General features: G+C 49.0%; 1 protein-coding gene across 2 annotated transcripts in view; it reads left to right on the plus strand.

Moving 5' to 3' along the window:
* Positions 1-20,018, plus strand: part of ZBTB7C (zinc finger and BTB domain containing 7C) — a 43,803-nt gene extending 23,785 nt beyond the window's left edge. The window contains exons 1-3 of one of the 2 annotated variants that reach the window (XM_057405695.1): positions 12,710-12,925; positions 13,177-14,373; positions 19,365-20,018. In XM_057405695.1, coding sequence (XP_057261678.1) covers positions 12,918-12,925; positions 13,177-14,373; positions 19,365-20,001 — 1,842 coding nt within the window. In that variant the 5' untranslated portion in view covers positions 12,710-12,917 and the 3' untranslated portion in view covers positions 20,002-20,018. Of the gene's footprint in view, positions 1-12,709; positions 12,926-13,176; positions 14,374-19,364 lie in introns of those variants that run through there. The other variant, XM_057405696.1, reaches the window with a different exon arrangement.
* Positions 20,019-20,222: the final 204 nt, after the last annotated feature.

Consider the following 20,222-nt stretch of genomic DNA (forward strand, 5'->3'; position numbering starts at 1 on the left):
GACAATGCCTCTCTCCTGGAGGTTGTTGCCTCTTATCACTGCGCTGCTGGAACCATCCTCCAGGAGCACCAGCCAGGTTCCCTTCACTCAGCTGCCCACAGCTGCTGGAAGAAACCTGGTTGCTGCTTTTTCCCAGCCGAAACTGGGATTTTCATAAGAACAGCCTCAAAGGCAGAGCTGTGAGGAGTAGTTACCTCTGGTCTTATAGTGGATGAGAAGCTGGGAGTCCTTTCTTATACCTTCAGTACATCTCGGACCAGGAGAGAGCATTGGTCCTCATTCTATAGCTATATAGGGCTACATGTAGTTTTTTGTGTGAAAGGTCCTCATTCTATAGCTATATAGGGCTGCATGTAGTTTTTTGTGTGAAAGAGAGCCAGCCACCTTGGTAGGAAGTGTTTTTGCAATGGTAGAGTTGTCCCTGTTTTTGCAATGGTAGAGTTGTCCCTGTTCTTGTGCCCATGCATCTCTTTCTTTAACTGATGAACTACCATCATGCCAGCATCTTCACAGTGGCACCAGCATAGAAGGTCATTATAGGATGATGCAATTCAGATCCACGGGCAGAGCACTACAGCGTTCTCATCCTCTTTTCAGTGGTGCAAATCCAGAACAGAATCAGTTAAATCTCTGGATTCAATCCATAGTAATCCCAGGATAAATAAGAATATCCAGCAAAGACTGAAAAAGCCTAAAATCAGGCTGTCCAGCTCCAGCAAGGCCAAGTTCTGGATATAGGCAGCACCCTGTAATTCAAAGACTCTTTTGGACATCCCCTTTGAGCCCGGACGTGTGAGTAGCTTCCCTTGAAAATGTTTCCTGTGCAGTCTTTGCGAACGTGTGCATTCATTGATGTTATGGTTATCGCACATGTAATTTCATCTGACATTGTAATGACAGCATGGGGAGTTCAAAATGTAACAGTAAATATAGTTGTTAGGGAAAATATGAAGGAGAAAAATAAAAATCCCAGCCCACCGTCCTAAATGCCTCTTCACATCATGAGAGGGATGCAGACAGACTCCAAACACCATCAGCATTTCTGGGTTCCAGTTGGAAACTGCCTGGAGTTCAAGATAGGCCAAAACAAACAGGCAAGACTGTCTCTCTTTACATGTCGAGGCTGCATTTTCTTCTCCTTTTCCCTACTTTTCCTTTTTCTTTCTGAAGGTTTACCCCTCTGAATCCCCAAGAGGAGAGAGGCTGGGCTTTCTCCCTGCTTCCCTGGGCTGTTTCCATAGCTGATGGCATGATGCACCCCTGGTCCTGCACTCAAACCCAGCCGAGAGCTGAATCCGGACTCAAGCCCTGGCTATTTTTGAATGCTGTATTGAAAGGTCATTTGCCAATTCCATTATAAGCCTCATTTACAACTCAGCTGTTTTAAATCAAATCAGACTGTGAGTTGGCGTGCGCACATTGTCAGCTGGGACGTAGGGCTTGCCTCGCTTGGGGGTCCGATCCTTCAGCCCCTCTCCTTGCCTGCAGAAGTGTTGGTTGAAAACTGAATCCTGTTGATTTTCATTATTTTCTCCATGCAGAAGGTATTTTTCTTTTCTTTCTCTCCAGGTTATACCATGGGGGGAGTTCAGATGCTTTTTTTATTTTCATTCCTCCACCAGCTTTAACTAGATTTACCAGGCTGGACACAGGTGGAAGCTCATGGATTGCTCAGGCAGGTGAAGCTTTGCAGGATCAAGGCTGAGCTGACAACTCAGCAGCTGTTTACCTTTCTAGCAGGTTGGCAGAGAAACCAAGGTTTTTTGCGCACAGGAGGAGATACAAATGAGCTCTGCATCTGATCCCTGATCTTTGGTTAAATTGCTTTGTAACCTTCAGAGCTGGATTAAATCATCCCCTGAAGATAGGGAGTTGCCTTTAGATATTTGGTGCTTGGGCCACACTATAAGGTTACGCTCATATGTTACCTGTGGTCTTCAGATTACTCATTAATTGGTTGGTTTACATACAAGAAGTCTGAATGGAAGTCTCATCCCCTTTCCCTGACTGTCCTTTGCTGAATCTTTGTGGTATTTCCTCTAGAAATGCCCAGCAGAAAGGTTAGAGACATGTTGCATCTTGCTGGGTTTTCAATGTGGTCAGGACGTAGGATTCAGAGAAGTGCTGGCTTGTAGAATCACAGTATGGTTTGGGTTGGAAGGGGCCTTTAAAGGCCCCCTAGTCCAACACCCTGTAATGAGCACAGACATCTTCAACTATTCGAGATTGCTCAAAGTATCCAACCTGACCTTGAATGTTTCCAGGGATGCAGCACCCATCCTCGGGTCAGCGAAGGATGGGGAGATGCAATATTCAACCCATTCTGCCTAATGCCCTCTACAATGTCACTGAGGCTGTAGGTGGCTCTGAGGAGACACCCATATGGGTGAAACCTAGGTGGATTGGGTCCCCTCTCCAAAATGAAGGCCTTGACTCGTCTTAATGTCGAGGGTGACTGCATCAGCACAGTCCAAGCCCAGGACTAGACTTCTGCCCATGGTACAGCTGATGTGGTGGTGGTGCTGGAGGAGCTGTGCCTTTGCAAGCTGAATTGCTGTCACAGGAGGTGCTCTGCAGAGGCACTTTCCATGGACACATCTCTCCAAAAGCCACTTTATGTCCACGTGGGAGCTATTCTGTCTTCGCCATAGCAGGGGAGCTCGTGTGCTTAGAGCTCCAGGACTTAAATGGCAATTAAAAATGAATGAGGCTGCAAAGGCTGCCACGAGAGCCAAGCAGAAAAATAATATTTTGTTTATGCTGTAGTAAAACAGACCAATCTGAGGTACTGCTCTTGTAAATACCCGTGGGAGCACAAGCCTAATGAATGCCAACGTGGTGCCAGTAGTAAAGGGCATGGTGAGAGGTGAGTCTGAGCTTGCCTTGTGAGGATTGCTCCAAAGCAAGCTGGGTTTTACAGATGTGCTAGCTCCATGTGAGATGTGTTGTCCATGTGAGAGGAAGGATGAGGGTCCTGCCACTGCCCTGGTGTGAGGCTGGAAATGCCCTGGGTCTAGCAGTGGGTGGTAAATGCCACATCCATGTCAGTGTTCAAGGCCAGGTTGGACAGAGCCTTGGGTTGGCACGGTGTAGTGTGAGGTGTCCCTGCCCATGGCAGGGGGGTTGGAACTGGATGATCTTAAGGTTCTTTCCAACCCAAACCATTCTATGGTTATATGATTCTATGGGGATGGGAGCTCCTGGTGGGATGATAGTGGGAGATGCTATGGGGACCAGCAAGAACCCCCCCCAAAACGGGATGTGCGCAACAGGGGATGCCCAGCGATGCAGCAGGGAGCCCAGGCAGGGTCGGGAGGAGCAGCCTTGTCTGGAGTGCAGCCGCTGCCAATGCCACTGCGGAGCTGATCTTCCCACCCCTCTGCTTGTGGAGCCTGCCTGTACCTGCTCCCAAGCCGATATTAAGCCTGCTCAAACACTGCACCGCCTTCTCCTCGCATTGTTTTCTGTACCCCACACCCAGCACCAAAATAGCGATAACCCCCCCTTCCCCACCCTCCCGCGGTGACTCAGGCTGGCGAGCAGGCACACATCTGCTTCTGATTTAACGTGCTAGCGCTATGACCCTTTTATTTTCACTCCCAAAGCCCTCCCTTCGGTGGCTTTCTCTCTGGAGGCAAAGGGAGAGATGAGGAGTGGAGGGGAGAGCTGGTTCCCCATCCATTGCTTTTTTGGAGCTCCCAAAAGCGCGCTTTATTTCGGAGCTGTGTTTTCACTGGTGACAGCCATACCCCGATCCGCATCCAAGGCCCTCGCAATCCCGTCCACTCCAGAGGGACGCCAGCCAAACCAGTTTTCCATGGTTAAGCCGGGCACATTTTTCCGCCGTGGCTTTTTTTTCTTGTCAGGAAGCAAACCCACCCAGTGTGTGCGCGCCATTCAATAGCAGCCTTTTTTTAATTCCTTTTCCTTTTTCTGGCCCCGAAGAAGAAGAGCAGAGCGACAGGGGCCGGCCTGCTCTCCCAGGAGGTTCAGAATGGGAGGAAATGGCTTTTCTTCTGCTATTTTTAAGGCCACGCTGGAAGGAGGTACCAACCACCAATGAGCTCGCAGGGCTGTAATGTTGTGCACCCATAGGGATGTATCCTATATATATATAAATATATACATATCCTATATAGCCTCCTATAGCAGGGGCTGGGCAGCTTGCACAAAGGGGAGGGTAGTGTTGGAGGAAGGTGGCTGCAAAGACATGGGCAGTGACCAACAGTCACAGGATCCCAGACTGGTTTGGGTTGGAAGGGACCTTAAAGCTCATCCAGTCTCAACCCCTGCCACGGGCAGGGACCCCTTCCACTGGAGCAGCTTGCTCCAAGCCCCTGTGTCCAACCTGGCCTTGAACACTGCCAGGGATGGGGCAGCCACAGCTTCTCTGTGCAACACCGCGTATCTCATGGACCCTCCTCTATCTCATGCCAGAGATGCTGCAGGAAACAGACACCTGATGTTCAGCCAGGCCAGCTCCAACATGGGTGAATCTCTGGTATTTTTCTCCTGCTGTCTTTTCTTTCCCCCTCATTTTGGTCGTTTTATTATTTTACGTTGTTTGCAGAACACAGTGTGGGAGGGGGGACACGTCTCTTGAAGTGTGAGTTCCCATGAGAGTGGGGTGGTTGCACAGGGTAATTGGAAACTTCTGTTTCACTTGACATCTTCCCCTTTCCACAGGACTTCTATGCACACACAAGCACAAATGTATAATGTGTATGTATGTGTGTCCATATAGACACATAAGGAAGGGAGATACTCAGCCAGGATGGTTCTCTGTACTGGTGACATTGCATTTGAACATCCCTAAATGCTGGAGCCTGTCCAGGAGAGCACCAAGGAATGCACTGAGGAACCACTGAGGCTTTCCAAGCGAAAACCTCCATAACTGTTATGCACCTCCAGCTTTGCAGCACCTCCCAAAACGTCAACAGAGAGGTTCAGAAGGGAGCTGATGCCCAGAGCACCATCCCCCTTGAGCTCCAGAGCTCCAAGTAGCTGCTTGAATGGGAGGGGGGACAAAGCTATAGGGAAACACCATGGTCAGATGTGACCGCCCTATAAACTCCCTTCTGTGCTACCTGCTTAGATGCTGTGGTTAATAAATTTGCCCCTGCTTTGTGCATAAGTGAAGCACCTAAAACACCATCTGGAGTCAGGCTGTGCCTTCAGTATAGCTCCACTAATTGTTTATGTTTATTTGACCATTTATCACTGGGATCCCCCCTTGCCAAAACCTGCCCAGCACATCGGATGGGACTTGTCATGCTGCATGCAGACTTAATCAAGCTGCCACCCAGAAATGACCCAGAGCTCCTGATTTTGGAGATTTATATAAACCCTGAAATTGTGAAGCATGCTGGGTAATTTAAAGAAGCCAGAAAGAAGAAACCAAAGGGAAAACATGGCCCTTCTATTATAGGATGCATTGAACACTACTCTGGCCCTGCAAGAGCTCCCGTTTGTGTTATTTGGGGCCCAAGAACTGGTTTTAAGGAAATAGGAGAGCCATGGGGCTTGGTCCTGGTGGTGTGATAGCATCTTCCGAGCACTCGTCCCACAGTGTGCAGAGCTGCTGGGTGGCAGGTCCCTACAAGCTCACCCAGAGGATGGGTGTTGATCACCCAGCTTAATACCACAGTCTGGGAGCCTGCTATGAAATTAAGTCAAGGTCAGGCGAGGGTGGGAGACCTTGGGGTAGATCTAAGGGGATGCTGGGGCTCTTTGTATACCTGGTGCTTACCATGGTGGGAGACAAAGGAGAGAGGAGAGGAGCTCAACCTGTTCATCATCATGTGCTGATAAAAGCAACAAGCCTACAGAGGAGCTGAGGCCAGGAAATACTGCCTTAAATACCCCATGGTTCTGGTGGTCATGGAGGAGCAGCAAATTCCCATTATAACCAGTGGCACCAGACTGATCAGCTCACTGGGGGAGATTTGATTCATAATCTGCAATTTCACCAGGTTGTATCTGTACATAGACAAAGTTGTTAAAGCACAGGGTGCCCTGTGTAGGCTCTCGGTATCTGGAGCTAACCTGCAGGGATAGATTTGTTGAGAGATGCATAATATTTGCTGCAACATATATAACTTTTAAAAGTTCCTGAGGATGGGTTCACAAAAAGCACAGGAGATGCTTTTGTGCTCTCACACCTCAGCGACTGAATGAGTGGCATCTGTAATCACTGTTTATCATGTTAAGCAAATAGTGCTCATGGCACTTCCCCAGTGATATACAACACATCTCCAGTACTGATGTCCCCTAGGTATGTGGACTGGCTGAACTTCTGTGTGAATTTTGGAAACTGGGAAGAGTGGCTGTCACTGAAATACAAAAAGGGTGAAATGTGTCATTGTTGGGATTGTTGGACACCCTGGAGGTGGCTCTTGAACCAGGGGCCTCAGGTGAAGATGGCTTTCTGAAGGTCTGCTTATAGGAAATGAATAGTTGCAGCCCAATAACGTCAGTTTCATATAGGATATGTAAATATATATGGTTCACATGAGCTTAACTTGCCAGACAAATGTTGATAAGGATGAATCCTTGTATGCTCAAGGATTTCATTTGGAGGTCTGTATTAATTTTGTGAAGTCCGGTGGTATTGGAGAAGTACCAGGGTAAAGGTCACCAGTGTGATCTCAGTCCCTGAAGTGTAACCACTTTAATTATGTGCTCAAACCATGCTCACCTTCTGGGCTCTTCCTTCAGGTAGGAGCTGTCTCATTCATCCTTGGCTCTGTCGAAGCTGGCCAAAAAGGCTACCCAGGGCTCCTTGGCCATCCCTCTCCTCCCAGCACCTGTGGGAGGTCTTCATCTGTGTCAGTGTCACTGGAGCCCTGGTTGGCCACTATAGGCAGCCTTTGTTAGCATCACAGAATGGTTTGTGTTGGAAGGGACCTTAAAGCTCATCCAGTTCCAACCCCCTGCCACGAGCAGGGACACCTTCCACTACAGCAGTTTGCTCCAAGCCCTGTCCAACTTTGCACCACCATCCTCCAGAGCATCCCCTTAACTTGTACTGACCTGCTCTGTTTATGGAGCTGCTCCCTTGCCAGGACCCAAATGGGGTGATGCCATCTCTACAGCCACCCACCGTGCTTCCTCCCCATCTTTGCTGCAAGTGAGCATCCCATCTTTGCTGCAAGTGAGCGTCTTCCATGGCAAATGTGACCCTCTTTGCACCCCTCCTTGCCAGAGCATCCCTTTGGAAACCTTTACCCTTTTCTGCTTTGTCCAAATCTCAGCAAAATCCTTCATTTTTTTTTTTTTAAGGAGGGATCCTCAGTTTTGGGTGGATGAGCTTATCATGAACCTCTTAAAAACCAAACACCCCCAGCTTTCCTGGCTCAACCCTGTACTCCCTAAACAAGACTGGTCCCAAGGGAAAGGCTGGTCTCAGTTACTGGAGGCTGGGGCACCCATCCCAGCAATAAAACCCTCGTGCTACTGCTAGTGAGCCAGTTCCCTCCCACAGCATCATCTTTGGGTCTGGGAAGTGTCTCCTGTGCTTTAAAACCCAGGTGATTTCCATGCGAGGGAGGCAGCGGTTGGTGTCACCACGTTTTCTTCATCGTTTCAGGCATCTCATGGGGAAGTGATTGAAAGGAGAGGAGCACGCTCTGCCCCACCTTCCCGCCGGAGGGGAGGAACGCTGGGTACTGGGGTGGGTGGTTTAATAACACGTTCCTCTGGAGACAAGATGTTCAGAGGGGAGGTGTGCTTAAGGAAATATTTGCCTTTTTGGGTTTTACACATTCCTTTTGCTTGGTTTATTGGGGGTTTTCTTTATAAAAGTTAAAACAATGACCCACCTCTCTGCCTGCCTTTTAAATGGGGTTTTAGGGATCCTAACTCCTTGGTATGAGAGGAGTCTTCCAAACTGGAGTCAAGCGCTTGGCCAAGGCAATGGTGTTGTCCCAGGGTGGGGTGTCAATGTGGGTGGCTTTGCTCAAGGACACTTTCACAAGGGACTTGCTCAAGGTCACAAGGGACTTGCTTAAGGTCATGGAGCAATTGGCTGATGTGGGGATGGAGCTATTCCCCCCCACATTAACAGCAATTCTTCCTATTCCCCCAAAATAACACTGTGGCTATATAGCAGGTGCTGTCGATCACTGGTCAGCATTTCCCCTAGAAAGTAGCTGTAATGTTTTGACAGATTAGGGTAATCTCACATGCACATCTTAATTGCCTCATTACAGAGGCACAAATAAACCCGGGGAAAAAGAAAACCCACAGATATTTATGGGCTGATGGATGTGGCAGGCAGGTCCACACACATGGCACCGTGGTGGGATGCAAAGGGAGAGCAGCCAGCCCACCCTGCTCCCACAGCCTGGAGCAGGGATTAGGAAAGGGGAGCAGGTAGTAAAGCAGCATCAAAGTATCTCTACCTTGAGGTGCCCGGTGCTCCAAGCAGGGGAGGGAGGCAGTTGGTGTTGGAAATAAATAGCGATGGGGAAAGCTGTTGAGAACCTTCTGCTGACTGCCTCTCCTGTGTGGGCAGCAGGTTGGGGTGGCCAGGGGTGCTCAGCGCCCTGAATCCAGGTCCAGCCACCTCTGGCATGCTTTGCTGATGGTCTCAAGCTTCAGGTGTAGAGCTGGAATCCCTCCTGGGAGTTTGTGCCTGAGGGATGCTGTGCTGGGTGTCAGGATCCAGCTGGGGAGGGGATGCTCAACCCCAAGCCCTGCCCCTGGGCTTGCACCGAAACCCTGCTCCATGCACAGGCTGGGTGAAGGGAAGAATTGGAGACACCATTGGGAATGTGTCTGGAAAAATGTCATTTTGACACCAGTAGTAGGCAGAGATCAGCTGGAGCCTCAGGCTCCTTCCTCCGCTGTGCTGAATGCAGAATGAGCATGGCCTGGGAGGAGGATGCAGACACTTTGTGCTCCCTGGCTTACCCTGTGGCACCCCCATGTCTTTCTGGAGACAGTGAATATAGGCACAACAAAAAGAACTGTAGACAGGATTCCCCACCTTCCTGTGGGGAAAACCATAGCATAGAGAAGGCCAAGCAATTTTAAGAGAAAATGCTCCAAGAATGTCTATATGAATATCAAAGTATGGAAATATGAAATAAGAAAATACAGAAAATATATAAAAATATATTTATATATTGATATATAGATAAAAGTTCATAAACATATAAAGATATACAAATATGTACATATAGATAGATAAGAGATTGTATAAGATTAGAAATATATAAATTATACACATAATAAATCAATGCTGCATGCCATAGTAATGGTGTTACACGCCAGTATACAAGTAAAGGCCGAAATTGCCATCTCCCAGCTAACACTCAGGTCGTCCCCACAGATAAAGCATATGGGAAGAGGAAATCTCCAGTCCCAGCCAGAGTCCTGAACCAGGAGCCATGCATTGCACAAGCCTGGGCTCCTCTTGGCAGCCTTCATCTCCTCCATGGGCTTTGCAGGGCAGTGTCACTGAAGATGAGGAAGGAGATGGGAGAGGGAAGCAATGATGAGGAGCCCTCACAGGTCTCCTGCTCCTGGCTTTGATCAATAGTGAGACCCCAGGGACAGGCTTCTGCCCCACTTCAGGGCTGGCACGTCTTTTCCAGGGCTCTTTCAAGCTGTGTCAGTCCCCCGTTTCCATTCATATAAATGAATATAGGCAATATTCGTTTATCTATATTCTATACATACAATCTCTATAGCCTATTGAGCATGCTTCTATTTTTTTACTTGTCACGATGCTAAATGAACATTTCACCTCCCTATATTTCAGTTTTATATTACTGGTTTTCAGAGGCTGTATTATACTGAATGAGGCTTGAAGTTAAAAGGAGACGTGAGAATAAAGCAACCAGAAGATAAAAATAAAAACCAGAAGGGTTTTTGAGCAGCAGAGTGCTCTGGATGAGCTCTGGGTCACCCAGGGAGTGTACATAACAGGCGGTTTATAATACCACTGTGTTCCCTGGCTCGTACCTGGGGACTTAAAAAAGGAATGATTTTCACCCAAAAAGGGGACAAAGCTTTTATAAATGGGGCTTTTCCTGGCAAGAAAGTAATGAATGAGTTTTAAGCATGCCCATAAATGCAGTGTTTCGAGACATCATCTGCAGAATACATTTATTTTAGGTGCCCTCCACCCTTCCCCCCCTCCCTGGTTTATTTTAACAATGCTGTAACTATTATAAAATGTGACTTTTCTGTTTAACTCCTTGGCGCCCACCCAGCGCCTGCACGTGCGTGTGCATGCACTGGTGGCATTTGTCGCCGTCGGATGCTATTTTTATGCCTGTTAATTCTTGAGGACCCCTCCCTTGGGTTGGGGAGGGGAAGGGGGGAGCCCAGAAGGAGGGAGAGAAAGGAGGAGGAGGAAGGAAAACGTCAACCTCAGCACACTTCCAGCCTCTGGCCATAGCCCTCCCTGGGGGCATGGGAACCATAAGGTCATTTCTCAGGCTCGCTGAGATTGGAGCTGTCAAACCACGCTGAGAGTTAAAAAAATGCAAATGCATGCAAATGAATGGGCTGTTTCTTCCTCCATTTAAATGACAAGAATCACCTTCAGTTTTGCCAGCACCCTGGCTTTATCAGCTTACCTAAGTGCTCCAATTAACAGAAGCACACCTGGAAAGGGCCAGGAGGAAAGGAAAAGGAGTCCATTTCCACCAAAAGGAGCTGTACATCATTTCATTTTATAATCACATATAGCCCCTGATCTCCTAATTAATTTTTTTTTTCTTGCTTTCTTGCTGCTGAGTTAATAATCCACCATCAAGGAGGATGGAGTTTAATGTCCCGAAAAAACCTCTGTAAGATTAATTGCAGGGTAGCCCAATATTCTGCTTTTCTGATCTTTTGCACTTAGGGTGATCTGGCAATAAAAGATCAAAATAGATTCGGAGGGAGACACGTTCCTTCATGCAAGGAGCTCCTTTAGCACTAATGCTCCTTCCAAACAAAAATAAATGAGTAGAAGATAAATACAGCAATAAAAATTTAATTGCTAATGCTTATTATTCAGGATACAAAGGCCTAAAAAGGAAGCTGTGTTTTCCTCCCTGGCTCAGGGGTTATTCATTATCTTACACTCCACTTGGAGAACACATTGGATTTACTTCCATTTATCTGTGATTTTCAAGGAAGATTTGATACAGAGCCGGTCGGGCTGGTGGAGGAGCGTAGCTAGTTAACATGGTTGAGCACAGCACACTGTAATGAATCAATTTGTTTCAGACAACAGACATAATTAGCGTGGAGCTAATGGGCACACCGTGGGATGCAGGGCTGAAGCATCATTCCTTGCCCACAGATACCAGTGGCTGGAGTGGAGGGGGGCTCTCCCCATCTCTGGGCACGGCAAGGTGCTGGAGAGGGGTCCCCAAGGTGGGGCTGCCCTCCAGCCCTCTGCAAGTCTTCACGAGCTCGGTTTGTCCCCCATCCCACGTTGCTCCAGGCAGTCCATAACCATTCCATGGGGTGCGATCCATCTATGCTGTGCTGTCTTCCAAGGCTTTTGGTTGCCAGCTCTCACGCAGCAGTGCTGGGGGAGATACCTCCAAGGTCTTGGCTGGAGGTTGACCCTACAGAGGGAGGAGGAGGCAGACAGCAGTCCTCTTCCCACGGGAATGTTTGCTGCAGTCTGACCTCCCCAGCCTTCCCCAAGGGTGACTGGCTTGCTGGCCAAGGATTTCCCTGGATAACCTCCTTCCCTCCAAGCTCTTTCTAACCCCAAGGGCTGGAGACAGGTGGTAGGGTGGGAGCCAGCCCCTTGCCATGGGGTAGACCAGGTCCCTACTGGTCCCACCAGCTGGTGGGAAAGAGGTTTGGAATCAGAAACGGAGAAGGGAAGGCCACCCAGGACATGGCGATGGATCCCAGGAGAGATGTGGAGGTGGTGCAGCGTGGGATTGGGTACCTGCCTGATGGTCTCAGCCTTGCAAAAGGGGCTGATGTGGGGCTGCAATTTTATTTACGTGAACCATGGGGTCTCTTGGAGATTAACCCCTTGGCTGTGAGCTGTCTGCATGAATACATGCTCTGTGTCCTGGGGGTTTCCAAAGGGTTAGTGTATTCAAAGTTATTCTGGCTGTTTGATGTATTCCGTGTGTGATGGGATTAATGTATTTGTTGCCTGCTGGAGGAAGTCACTCTCCTTCCCTGGGATTTCTCATATGGAAGGGCTGCTGGAGTCATGCGAAAGAGGGAACATCTTATAGATTAAAAAAAAAAAAAGGCAAAAAAAAAAAATCAGGTTTTCCTTCTGGGTGTGGGCTTTTTGCTTCCAAATTTCCCTTTGAAGCTGGGTCTGCAGTAGCAGGGGAAGGTGTCTGCCAGATGAACAGGGCATTTGATACCACGCTAACAAGTCAGAACAGGATTAGGGATGGAGCAAGCCCACAGGTGAAGACAGCAGACATTCATCTGCCCTGGCCAGGGCCCTGGTCCCTGGTTGTCTTTCTATGAGTGTTCACCTCTCTTGCCACCCAGCTCCCTTGGGAAGACATCTCTATGTGGGTTGTCTACCTGCTAAGGTAACATGTGATAGCTTCCACACATGATGTAGCAGGAGGCCACAGGACTGGAGACCTGCTAGTCCATAAGGACCTCTGTCCTACTGCATCAAACAGCCATGACCAGCAATCCCTCCTGTTTGGGACATCTAGTTATACCAGTCCTCAAAACAATTGTATGGATGAGATGGGATCTCCCTGGCTCATCTTGTTTAAGTAGTGTAGGAGCTGGCACTTGGCACGGTGATGCAATACAGCATTGCCTTTTCCCCACATAGCTCCTGGCAGGACAAAGCCAACATGTGCCTGGAAAGATGTTGGGTGTGGGAGGATATGGAAGAAACGTGATGGGGAGGGAAGTCATTGCACAAGGTTCCTGGGGGAGGGATGTGAAAGAGGGAGCTTGTGGTGGTTATGAAAAGGTGAATAGGGTGGGAACTGAGAAGGATGGAGACAAAGGAAGAGATGTGGAGGGAAGCAGACGTTAGATCACAGAGGACCTGGAAGGTGCTGAAGGTGACATGGAAATGCACTGGGGCAATGCAAGCAGAGGGTGATTACAAAGGTCTAAGTGAGGCAAGGGAGAGGAAGACACCAAAAGAAGGCAGGGTCATTTCAGCATTATTGACTGTGAATCCCCTGCTAATGCTGCACTGTCTGTGTTTTGTCCTAGGGCACTAAATGAGAATATGGCCAATGGCATTGAAGATCTTATTGGGATCCCATTCCCAAACCACAGCAGTGAAGTCTTATGTGGTTTAAATGAGCAGCGGCATGACGGTCTCCTCTGTGATGTTATCCTCATTGTCCAGGACCAGGAGTACCGGACACATCGATCCGTCCTTGCTGCCTGCAGCAAGTACTTCAAAAAACTCTTCACTACCGGCACTTTAACAGACCAGCCCTATGTTTACGAGATTGACTTTGTCAAGCCTGAAGCACTTTCTGCCATCCTCGAGTTTGCCTACACCTCAACCCTCACCATCACCACCTCAAATGTCAAGCACATCCTCAGCGCTGCCAAGATGCTGGAGATCCAGTGCATTATCAATGTATGCCTTGAAATCATGGAGCCTGACAGAGAGGCAGAAGAGGAAGATGACAAAGAAGATGAAGATGATGATGAAGATGAAGAAGAAGAGGAGGAGGAAGAGGAGGAGGAGGAGGAAGTGGAAAATTTCGTCAATCAGGAGAATCTAACTGATGTCCAAGAAGTAAGCTGTCACCAAAGCCCTTCTAAGTCTGATCTTACCGAAGAAGCATATACGGAAGCACCTAAAGACTGTCCAAATCACTACCCAGCCAACAACTCCTCTGGACACTTGGGTGTGATACGAGACTTCTCCATCGAGTCCTTACTAAGGGAAAACTTGTACCCTAAGTCAAACATCCCAGAAAGGAGGCCAGCTCTCTCTCCTTTTGCCCCTAGCTTCTTCCCACATCTATGGAACGGCGATTTTAACTCCTTCTCCCAGCTAAAGGAGCCACAAGTAGACAACGGCCCCTTAGATCTGGTGATCAAGAAGAGGAAGATCAAGGAAGAGGAGGAGAAGGAAGACCTGCCTCCGCCTCCTTTCCCTAATGACTTCTTCAAGGACATATTTACCAACACCCCAGCAGCTCCCTTAGGGCACATTAAGGCCGAGACTGAGTATAGCGCTTATCTCAATTTCCTAAGCGCTACCCAGTTTGGAGGAGTTTTTCCACCATGGCCCCTGGAGGAAGAGAGGAAGATAAAGCCCAAGGCGTCACAGCAATGTCCCATCTGTAACAAAGTCATCATGGGAGCCGGCAAGCTGCCCAGACACATGAGGACCCACACAGGAGAGAAGCCGTATATGTGCAATATCTGTGAAGTCCGCTTTACCAGGTATGTGTTGGGTACCTCTGCTGTGCATGGCCATGTGTGGGGAGGGCGGTGGTGGTGGTTGAGGGGGCCACATCATGACCTGTGGGTGACTCCTAAGCTACACATATATTTTTCCCCAAAAAGCAGTAAAGAAGGCAGGGCATGATCTCTATCCCTTCTGAAAAACAAAAAGAGAGGAAGAGAGGGTGGAGGAAAGAAATGAACCTACTGATTTTGGTAGGTTGCGGATCACATCCACAACTCACTGGATCCATCCCCTCACTGGGCAAAAGCTTAAATAAGCAACAGGGTATTTTCAACCCCACCATAGTTCACCACAGTTGGACCAGCAGGAGCTGGAAAACAGATGGTCAAACAGTAAAGGAGGTTTTGTCTCTAATGTGCTGGGAGATGCATTGAGCTGGGAGGGCCATCTAGCTGCGGGATGTAATTAGTTCGTGTTTGCACATTTTGGCATCAGTGCAGACCACAACCCAGTTGCACATGTTTAGACATGGGAGGGTCTGGGCTTTCTGAGGCTAGATCCTAATTATTATATGTTAATAGCGAGGTGGGGTCAGTCTCTTCTCCCACGTAACAAGCAATAGGACAAGGAGAAACAGCCTCAAGCTGCACCAGGGGAGGCTTAGCTGGATAGTAGGAAAAATGTCTTCACGGAAAGGATTGTCAAGCACTGGAACAGGCTGCCCAGGGCAGTGGTGGAGTCACCATCCCTAGAGGTGTTTAAAAGACATGTGGATGTGGCATTTGGGGACATGGGTTAGTGGTGGACTTGGCAGTGTTGGCTTCACGGTTGTGTTTGATGATGTTATGGGTATTTTCCAACTAAAATGATTCTATGATTCATCACCCTGAACACTGGCCACCCAAGAGCCTGGGACCTGGTCTCTCTCTCTATGGTCAGTGGAAAGATATCAGCACCCTCAGAGTGGTAGATGAGGGAAGGAGATGAGCAAAGGTGCCATCCCTGACCCCAAAGACAGGGCTTAATTAAAGCAACTAACTTTTGAGTACCTAGGTCACGTGAGACCAGCCCCAACATGGGCTGCTCCAAGGCAGGCATGACCAGCCAGTCCACCCCTCCTACCAAATCCCAGCCTTTGCACTTCTCTTTACCCCAGCAAACCCCTCAATAGTAATAAATCAGAGCAGGCTACACAAATCTAATGCTACTGCTTGCAACCCTTCTCTGAAAAGCTGGGCAGATTTAATCGGTGAGCAGAGACAAATAGATTCCTGGACCTGCTCTTGCTGGGTATAATTAATATCTAATGAGTACAATCTTTACCATAATAATAAAGCTTTCTGACAAGACCACGGTATTTCAGCTCCTGGCTGCGTGTGAGAGAGAGAGCCCTATTAAGTTGGGGCGAGCAAACCAGAGGAAAATAATATGCACGGTAGGCAAAAGTGAGCTCCTGACAATGTCCGGACACCTGGGGTGCTCCCACATTCAGCCTGCCTTTTCTTCTCCATCCCTGTGATAATATTCAAGTGGAAGTTATGCAGATGATGAGGATTTGACCTGAAAATAAATTTCCATGCTCCTCTCCATTAACGCAGCAGACACCGTATTATAATGCAGGGAACATCATGCCTTGGGCTGGTGCATGCGACGTGAGCCAGCTCCCCCTGCTATGTGCAGGGGAAAGGCCGCTGCCGGGTGCTAATTCCCGCCTGCAGGAATTCAGATCTGGGTCCTGCTGCATCCTGAGGTTAGCACTGGGTTGTCACCTCCAGATAGGCGGGCTCTTCTGGGAGGAGTGGGATGGGTTCAGCTCAGTGAGTGTGGCTGCATCCCAGGCTGGAGGGTTCACCTGGACAGCCCCATCCTGCAGCCCCATCGCTGCCCTGGGTGTGATGCTGTGGGTGCTAGTTGCTGACAAGGAAACAGCTTGATTTGACCCATCATCAACGCCTTCTCTCTAATGGGGATAATAAATCTGAGCCCTCCCAGGGGGCATCCCAAAGTCCTTTACAAGGAAGGGCAGCATAATTGGCTTCATCTGAGGAAACTGAGTCAGGGAGAGATGTTGGGACTGACTCACAGTCACTGATGAGGTTAGTAGGAGGGTTCAGGTGGGAATTCAGGTATCCTGACCCCTACTCCAGACAGGTTAAATCAGCATCTTGGAGGTTAAAAGTTCCACGTGGAGATGGTCTAGCATGGTTTAGCCAATTACTAACACAGGGCTAAATCAGACACCCTCTCATACATTTACCAGCTTCTAAATACAAAGCACAGGGGTAGGAGGACTTTAATCCAAGAACAGAACCCCAAAGAAAACAGGGATTAACTCAGTGGTGTGGGTGACGTTCTCCCAGATTCATTCACAAGACCAAAGCTGTTCATACAGGTCACCCTACACAAAGCTGGAGCCTGCAGGTTTCTTTTTTTCATTTAACACCCTGAGTGAAGTGGAAATTTGAAAACATCAGTTTATTTTCAAATGCATTTTGGATAACACGCAGCTGTTTGGTTGTGATTGGTTAGTTGAGGTTTTTAGCCATTTTCAGCATTACTCTAATGTGAGGGCTCTCCACCAGGGAAAAGTGTATTTAAGCAAAGTGGAGTGATTGAGATGCAGGAAGAGATTTCTGCCGGGATTTCCTGAGCGCTGCCACTCGCATTACGTGCTTTGCTCCTGAGGGGAATCTGATGCTTCCCGAAAGCATCAGACTGGCACCCGGAGCAGTGAGCAGTGCCTGCACCAGGGACATACATGCCCACACAGTCACCCATGGTGGGGTCCCCGGGGAATGAGGGTGCAGGGAAGCCAAGGTTCCCAAATGGGATTTCTGACCTAGTCAGTCCTTTGCATTATTTCTGTGCTCCAGGAACTGTGGAGAAGCAAATAAACAAGTAGAGAAAATACATTTTCCTGGGTGGGGAGTCCCCCAACCTCCCCCCATCAGATCCCTTCTCCTTCATGTCAGTGGGTCCTGCATCCCACGGCAAGGACCCCACATGCACCTAGATCTGGCACTCCCACTTCACAGGGACATCTGATCGCAGGAAGAAGGACTTCATTTAATAGCTCATTAATTTTTTCCTTAAACAAAGGCTGCTCAGCTCCTACTCTGTTGGTTTGCCCTGCTGAAATGCTGGAGAAAACTGCAAATATTTCAGTTTTTCCACCAAGACAGCCCCAGAGTGCTCAAGGAGAAACTGTTCCAGCCAGAAAGGTTAACATTATTTGTTCCTATTATTTGTGTTGTGACAGCTCGCAGAGCCCTAATCGTTCTCCTAATGCAATTGCATTAAGGTTATTCACACACACGGAGCACGGTTCTCTTTCTCCCGTCTCACAAAGCCCACGTTCCCCATGCTGCATCCTCCCCTGGGTGCTTCACTGCAGCCGGAGCATCTCACACACACCCCCAGCCTCCGAGGTTCTCCAGTTAGAGCCATAAAACCTCTCTTCCATCCCACGGAGATGCTGTCGGGGCAGGGAGGATTGAGTTTCTTTCTCCCCATCTGCTGCCGGAGATGTGTAATAGCCTGAAAAAAAAAGCTTTGCCTGTATTTACATTATACAGTAAACCTGGTGCGCTGCTTGTTTATTACGAAAAGCAATCCTGCTAGGTTAAACATTACATATATAGGTTTAAATTATATTATAGGTGGGGCTGGTAGCTCTGCTTTTCATTAACGTTTCCGAACATTTCGCATTGCAAACCCCTGCGTTCATCTGCTTACGACTTCGCTGTACATTATCCATTTGGGATGAAATTTTCCATGCAGCTTCATGTGCTGTTGAGAACTGATTCCAGCCCCTTCAGGATAATGCACCCTTGTTGAGTTTTTGGGATAACAGCATCTTTGAATATTTCGGAGTGGGAAGTCAGGATCTGGCTCTGGGCTTGGCATAGGGGGACAGAGATGCTTTTCTTCTGTCTCCTTAAAAATCTGTGTGAGTTGTAAACCTCATATGAGCTTGTTACAACCTCTGTACAGGCAGGGAGCTGTACAGTGCTGCTGCTGCAGATGCCTGACCAGGCTGGGACTGGTTTCCTAAAGGCAATAAAGCATCATCTGATGAAGAAGTGACTGTCCTGATAGGGATACATCTCTGCATCCTTGATCCCGAGGGACTGGTGTGCAGGGATGCCCATACCGAGGCCACACTCCTCACAGCATTGGAGTGCTGCTGGTCACATCACCGAGAACTATATCAAGATACACAAAGGCAAGGTGGCAGAAATCAGTGCAGAAGCAGCACCTTGCAAGTTCTGTGATTCTTGTAGACTGCAGAAGGAAACATTCATTGGAAGAAAACCTGATGGGACTGCCAGCTTAGGAAAATATTATTGGGTTTAGACGTTCCCCTTAAAAAAAAAAAAACAAACAAACAAACAAAAAACACTATATTTGTAAATACGTGCCTTTGGGGTGGGTTTTATGGTTGTATTTAAACACCTTCCCCAGAACGTGTGTGAGGTTGGATGTGTGCTGACCTTGGAGAGCGAAGCGGGGAAGGACAGCGGTGCCGGCCGCTGCCTGCACCTCTGCTGCCTCACCCTGTGCCATGCTCCCGGTGCAAATCAGAGCTCCGGAGACACCCAGCGGTCAGAGCAAGAATGAAAGGAAAGGAAAATCAGCTCCCGGAGGGAATTCTTCTGGACGGCATTGCCTTGCATTGCCAGGCTCTCGGAACTCAACTAATTTCCTAGTCTGCAGGCAGGAATGCAGCTTGTACTTATTTAGATATCACCATACGGTTTTGGGGTTTATTCCATAAGGTTTTTTCTCAAATTTAGGCTTTCTGGGATGGGCTGCACACTCCTGAGATGGAGAGCGGGGTTTGTGTGATATTTAAGGTGCTGTCCCTCCGGGAAGGAGGAGATGGATGCAAACACCAATTTCCAAGAGTATCTATACACTGGGGTAAGCCCCGGGATGAGCTCCTCGCCTTCCCATTGCCTTTCCCTCTCCTGATCCAAGGAGCAATCTCAACCACATCCCTGACCAAGCGCCTTCTCTTTTGCAGGCAGGACAAGCTCAAGATCCACATGCGGAAACACACTGGGGAGCGGCCGTACCTGTGCATCCACTGCAACGCCAAGTTTGTGCACAACTATGACCTGAAGAACCACATGCGCATCCATACCGGCATCCGGCCCTACCAGTGCGAGTTCTGCTACAAGAGCTTCACCCGTTCCGACCACCTCCACCGCCACATTAAGCGCCAGAGCTGCCGCATCGCGCGGCCCCGGAGAGGACGCAAGCCCGCAGCATGGAGGGCGGCCGGATTGCTCTTTGCTCCCGGTGGCCCACCGGTGGAGAAGAGCTTCGTGATGCCACCGACGCTGGAGGAGATGAGCGGCCACCTCGGCAGCACGGCCATGTGCCTTCCTGGCCCCAGCCCCAAGCACTTTCTGAGCGGGGCCAAGTCCCCCTTCAGCCTGCAGGAGCTGGAGAGCCAGTTTGAAGAAACCCAGATGAAGCTCTTCAGGCGAGCCCAGCTGGACATGGAGAGGAACGCGAGCATCTTCGCCTTCGCTTTGGGCCATAATGAAAACCTTGCTGCCCAACCCTTCTTCCCCCTCCCTGATCCATGGAGCACAGGTTTCAACGGCTTGGCAGGGCTCGGCCATGTGGCTCCCATCTCAGAGGCAAGCAAATAAACCCATGTCTGGTCCCACCATAGGTCTGCTTCCCTTCCCAACAGGATGACCAGCTTTCTCAGCATCCTTGTCTGCTGTTTCACGTCATCTGGCCCCCAAGAAGCTCTCTGTCCCCTCCCCACCGTGGCTTGCCGTGGGGTTTGAGGCATGGGGCCTTCCCCACGGCAAGTGGGTGAATAGGTGGGTCCTGTGCTCCACGGCCCCAGCACTTTAGACTCTAC

The sequence above is a fragment of the Pezoporus wallicus genome, unplaced genomic scaffold, assembly GCF_028554395.1.
Source record: "Pezoporus wallicus isolate ANWC-B61680 ecotype Strahan unplaced genomic scaffold, APGP_CSIRO_Pwel_v1 scaffold_13428, whole genome shotgun sequence".
Classification (NCBI taxonomy): domain Eukaryota; kingdom Metazoa; phylum Chordata; class Aves; order Psittaciformes; family Psittacidae; genus Pezoporus; species Pezoporus wallicus.